Raw genomic sequence first — 6,053 nt, 5'->3', positions numbered from 1 at the left:
TTTTTTTTTTTTTTTTTCTCTTTTTCTTTTTCTTTTTCTTTTTCTTTTTCTTTTTTTTTTTACTTCTTTGCAATTGAAAAATATGAATTTATTAGAACATATATACTTACCTACCCAAATCAAAACAAAAAGGTCGCTAGTTGGACATTTTCATGGTATTGGCCGTATTAGATGCTTTCATCAGTTGGCCTGCGTATCTTTGCCGCCTAATTTCATGCATTTTCTTTACCACCTAGTTCCTCAATGGATTAATTCTTTAATATTCCCAAAGACACTTGTTCTGATTTTTTTTCTCATAAGATTATTTACCTGAAAATTCTTTGGATATATATATATATAGCTTTAATATATTTGTATGCATGCCATGGGATCTTTTCTTCCTTTAATTTTGTTCTAGGCACATGCAGGATCCGAACTGATCGAAGATTTCAGTTGATAATTGGAATATAATAGCAGAATTAAACTCCTTGGATTCAATGAGAAGCTAGCCATCATCCCAGCTGAAAACTTCAGTTGAAAATGGTACATAAAACAGAAATGATTCCTCTAGCTTGGATTCAACAAGAAGTCACCCGCAAGACCCGTACGTGTATAGGTAATAAGGTAGGTGATGACATTAAAACTCGTCTAGGAAATTTCTGTCCTTCTTAGGCCGAGTGAGCTCTTCGTATGCTTTGTACAAGTGACTTGGATGAGGAAATGGTACCAAATACCCCAATAAGAGAGCCAAATGCAATGAGGCACAAGTTGATGATGATGACAGGTTTTGAAATTTCACCCCAACAAATCTTGGTGTAGAATGCACAGGGAAAAGTTATGCAGATACCCACGCTAACAAGAGAGCCAGTGAGGCTGAGAACGTACTCAAAATATGGCACTGAAAGAGCCAGGGCTAGTATTATTAGAAGTAGACATGAGCCTACGCCGCCCCTTACTATCATCTTTGCTTTTGAACTCATTGAATCCGGAAGTACTTTATGCTCGAGCTGAATGGCAAATGGTGCAAATTCCAGCGCATATTTTGTCATGGGTGTAATCACAGTTGCCCACAATGCAATCTTTGACACAACAAGGTGTTTAGGCATGCTGAGAGTGATTTGAGGATTCACTTCAGCACCAAAAAATATGGCACCCATGAATCCTAGTGCCGTATAAAGTGCAGTCACTAATGTGAAGCTTACGATAGATACCTGAAATTCCCAAAATCAATAAATTAATTTATAAAGTAGGACGCGAAAATATTTTGAGCTCGTTTGGCAACACTTTTTAGAACAACTTTTTCCTCGGTATCACAACTAAAATGACAAAAAAAAAAACGTCATCTAAAAAGTTTTACCATATATTCTGAGCAGCGTCATAAAGGGAAAAACATATTTTGCGTTTTGTGAAAAATGTCATGTGATTTGAGTTGTTCGTTAATATATTTAATCTACTTAATTAAAACAGAAAACAAAAGATGAAAAACAAAAATAGCATGATATCAGGAAGCAAAATTAGCGTTTCCTTTATGGGTTGGAGATGAGTATAGGACTAGCTACCTTGGTAAACTTGGATGGATCTTTCATGGCCTTATACAAATCGGGGAAGACGATATGCCCTGCATAGCTGAACATATACAGCCCAGATATCGAAGGAATGTTATGGAGGTGGAGGGCTGGTATCCTGTGATAGGATTTTACACCTCCAAAAATGGGAGTGCAAGCCACTAATACAAAAATGAGCATCGACATGACAATACCGCCGGATGAGAGGAAAGATATGGAAGACAGATTTCTCAACCAAAGACTAGGCAGTGCTACTAAGACTGCCATTATGGTCAGGAGCTGAGATGTAGATATTTTAGGCCATGGCACCTTAATCTGTATCCCTGGAAGTACTGTGATTAGGTTGTCGTGTAATGAGATAGTGTAGGACACGAGTGCCATGAAAATTTCCATGTAGACGAAGGTTGTAGCCAACACTCTTCCCTTTGTTCCAAATGCATGCTGTCCAATATCCGAGTAACTTCTTGACTTGGGATTCTTGTCCAGGCATTTTCCTAGTAGATGAGAACTGTATGCGCATATTATCCCAAGTCCTATCAGCAGAAACACAGATGCCCAACCTCCACTTTCCACTGCATATGCTATCGACAACTGCCCCAAACCTGCGAAAGTGTTAAACATTAATTTAATTATTGAATTTAAACTTTTCTCTCTGCTTAAACTTTTTGAATAAGCATAATCGATATCAGATCGATCAGAATCATGAGTTCAACCCTTTCAATCAAATATTCACAAGGACGAAGCCAGAAATTATTGCGGACAAGATTTTATTGCTAGGGGCATGGCCTATACCATACCCCCACCTCCGTGTTGGACGCGCCTCACTTATTGAAGAAGTGTTTGAGAGCTCACATGCATGTGTGAAAGTAAGAATACAAGTTTTTGAGATAAATGGTGTTTTGAAAGAGACGGATAATAAAGTTGAAGGACGCTAGAGAGTACTTCACCTATGAGCATCCCAATCATATTAAGGACAGCATGAGCAAAAGAGCCATTGGCCTCCGCATGGTGCTCAATGTCTGTGGCTGTGCCATTTTCGACAATCTTTGAGTCCTTAATGATGTGGTCGGTGCACATACATAGCCTACTTCCCTCTAAACAGACATGGCAACTGCCCCACTGCACATCCAAGTTGGCACCATGCACTATCTCATGACAAGGAACTCGACCAGTGCGACCACGATTCGGAAGAGAATTTGGTTTAAGACATAGCAAAAGATCTCCAACGGACTTCGATATCTTCTCCCACATAGTACTCTTCAAAGAATCGAAGGAATTGTATAAGGCCAATGGATGTATGGACCTTGCCAATGAAGGTATAAGAGCGGGGTATATTTATAACTGATCATGAGGATAAACAATCTCCCCTGCCAATACCAAATTTAAGAATCTAACTAAAGATGTGGTTCAAGACGGATATCAGTACACGTACTACTAATTACTATTTGTAAGAATCTCATATTCTATTTCTAAGATATGCTTAGATGTGCACATGAGAGAGAGAGAGAGAGAGAGAGAGAGAGAGAGAGAGAGAGAGAGAGAGAGAGAGAGAGAGAGAGAGAGAGAGAGAGAGATCTGACCAATTGTGGATTCTATAGGGTTATTGGAAATTTGGTGTGGGAGTTGCCAAATTGAACAGTCGCTATTGTTCTAATATGAAGTTAGCAACCCATAGGTATGAAATAATCAACGGACTGTATCTATTTCGTGATCATAATTTGAAATTAATGTTTCTAACGGTGTATATGATATCATATTATTTAAATTTTTTGAAAGGCTTGCTAATATATATTGACATAATATACATCATTGAAAAATGTTAGAGCTCCTTTTAGTGTTCTTCTGGGGTCATTGTATGTTGACATAACACCCTATTTTTAATAAAAAAATAAAATAACTACAGCTTGATCTCTCTTTTGTTTTTATTAAAAATAAATAAAAAATAGTGTCGTATCAGCATAGGAGGACCCCAAAAAGACACTAAAATGAACTCTAACATTTCTCTACATTATTAGATGCACATCATTAAAGTTAGAGAGAATTATATTTCGGGATATATATTACAGTTTTTATTATAAATCACTTACAAACTGATGTAATGGCATGTAGCTGGAGAAGGATGGATTCACTTATACGAATTTCTATTTTATGATATTCCCCACAATGTGAATGTGTCATATTATTCTTTTGATTTCGGCCGTATCCTATGTGAATTGCCTAAAGTAGTAGTATTTGGAGGCCAGAAGGTGATCGATGCCGAAGGAATCACGGCGAGGTGCATGCGAACTCGATCATGCAAAGAACGTCCCAGGTGAAGAAAACATGACATGACATACATGAATCGGCTGATCGATGCTCAATCCAATTACAGCCGAAAGTTATGCTATTTTTGGGACAGAAACTTCCTATGAATAAACCATGTCTTCTTTAAAAGTAATATTAATTAATTTGTTCTCGTAGGAATGCTAAAATGAAGACATGAATCTTATGTGAGTCCTCTCAAAATTGATATGCTTTTTAAAATTATCATTAGATTTGTGATAGATTACGTACTATTAAATTTTGATCTAATATTATAATAGTGATTTTAAAAAGTCAAATCAGTTTTTAAAAGACATGATTCTTTCTGTTTTAACTTACTCGTATTTTTTTTATTTTTTTTTTAGGGTTTCTCAATTTCACCTATAGTTAGGCAGTACTTCGGGCTGCCCCACATGAAGTAGTAGTCACCAAGCTAAGCATAGAAACTCAGTTAGGATTCACCAGATTAATCTCCCACCCAATACCACACGCAACTAGAAATATTGAGCCTTGAAATGCGAGCTTTCCATATATAGCTGGCCTCAAGAAGGAGGCAGCATTTAAGAAGTTTCGCACGAATCGCACTCAAGGAATAATATCCCTAAAAGCCACAAGCATCAATCACGTACTAGCTAGGCCAACCCTTTAGAGTTGTTACTCGTGTTCTTAGTATGTAAGAAACACATATTCAAGCATTTTTAATTAAAAAGCATATCGATTTATATATAAGAATAATTTCGTATAAATCCGTATGTAGAAAATTTATTGTGGCATGCCATTTGCAAAGTATGTAGCTGATTTCTTGGAAATTGACAAGTGGGGGATGTCTCTTCGGTGTTCACAAGTTGTTGATTTACAACATGTTTTTATTTAATTAATAGCAATATATAGAGAGTAGTGATTCACTACCACCTAAATATACAACTTTTCACCACCTTGTCTATGTGGCAAGGTGGTCCCCCACTTTAATTTATTTTTAAAAAATAAAAAAACTCAAAAAGTAGTGGGGGACCACCTTGCCACATAGATAAGGTGGTGAAAAGTTGTATATTTAGGTGGCATTGAATCATTATTCATATATAGATTAATGGAATTCGGTTGCAACCAAGTGGCATCATGCATGGGATAAGCATCTCGTCCGAAAAAAACATTAAGGTGCCGCGTCATGGGAATAAGCATCTTAATTAATTATATTCACGAATCAATCTCCCAAGAGTTGTGCATATTTGAGAATAGCATCACGCATATATAAGGTTGCCAAAAAGTCCAAAGGTTAATTTCTCTAGATTTCAGTTTATTCTATTGACGTCTACTTTTTAGATTATGTAATTTGCGTATACATTTTCTAAAATGCATGTAATAACGTACACTTCATTCATTCTAACTTTTTTTTTTTTTTTTTTTTTTAGGGTATCATGTTTCATGCACTTATAGTCGAACAGTATCTCATGCTACTTGACCCACACACACAGTGGTAAGCTTCTGAGCGTATAAGCCAAGCTAGGATCGGCAGATTAATTTCTGGCCCCATCTACGCGCAGACAACTTTGTCTTTAGTATTAAAAAAGTATATGTATTTTTCACATGCTCAATGGGTACATGTCATTTTTATAGACTGGGCTAGAAAAAATGTCTTTAACCTAATTTGGATGAAAACTCTATCTTTTTGTTAATCTTATTAAAAATGTATGTTGTAATATGTGGTTATGTTTGTTAATGTATTTTGGAAATGTGTTTTTTTGTTTTTTATTTAAAAGAATGTTGTGATGTGTAACATACAGGTAAAAATTCTTTTTATGTTCTTAAATGTGTTTTTTCAATGTTTCTGTTTAAAAAAAATAAATAAAAAAATAAAAATAAAATAAAATAAAATTTGACAAACATATACTTTAAAGAAAAATATTAATTTAATAGTAAAAAGAAATTATCCCTGAGGAGTCTACGTACCCCATTTAAACTACCACCTAATTAATAGCATTTATGCCAAACTTTCAATTGGGACAATATCCTCAAAACTACCGAAAAGTTTTCAATGTCTCATAATAACGAAAATACCCTTAATAATAATAATAATAATCAACTCAAAAAAACTAAAACTACAAAAATAAAATATTGGAAGCCACCCCCTGGTTTTTTTGTTTGGAGTTTTTTTTTTTTTTTTCCAAATTTATAATGGTTGTTTTGTCTAACTGAAAAAAAATAAGATCA

At 35.2% G+C, this 6,053-nt stretch overlaps 1 protein-coding gene across 1 annotated transcript; it reads right to left on the bottom strand.

Annotated features, from left to right (window-relative positions):
• Positions 1–447: 447 nt before the first annotated feature.
• LOC133871089 (amino acid transporter AVT1H) lies at positions 448–2,869 on the bottom strand. Its single transcript, XM_062308454.1, has 3 exons — positions 2,492–2,869; positions 1,539–2,146; positions 448–1,190 (listed from the first exon to the last, which is right to left on the bottom strand). The coding sequence occupies exons 1-3, from the start codon at positions 2,793–2,795 to the stop codon at positions 648–650; spliced, it is 1,455 nt and encodes a 484-aa protein (XP_062164438.1). The 5' UTR covers positions 2,796–2,869; the 3' UTR covers positions 448–647.
• Between the last annotated feature and the right edge of the window lie 3,184 nt (positions 2,870–6,053).

Source organism: Alnus glutinosa, chromosome 1 (genome assembly GCF_958979055.1).
Source record: "Alnus glutinosa chromosome 1, dhAlnGlut1.1, whole genome shotgun sequence".
NCBI lineage: Eukaryota > Viridiplantae > Streptophyta > Magnoliopsida > Fagales > Betulaceae > Alnus > Alnus glutinosa.
The sequence above is the reverse complement of the archived record's forward strand: the minus strand, read 5'-3'. Positions and strand labels throughout refer to the sequence as shown.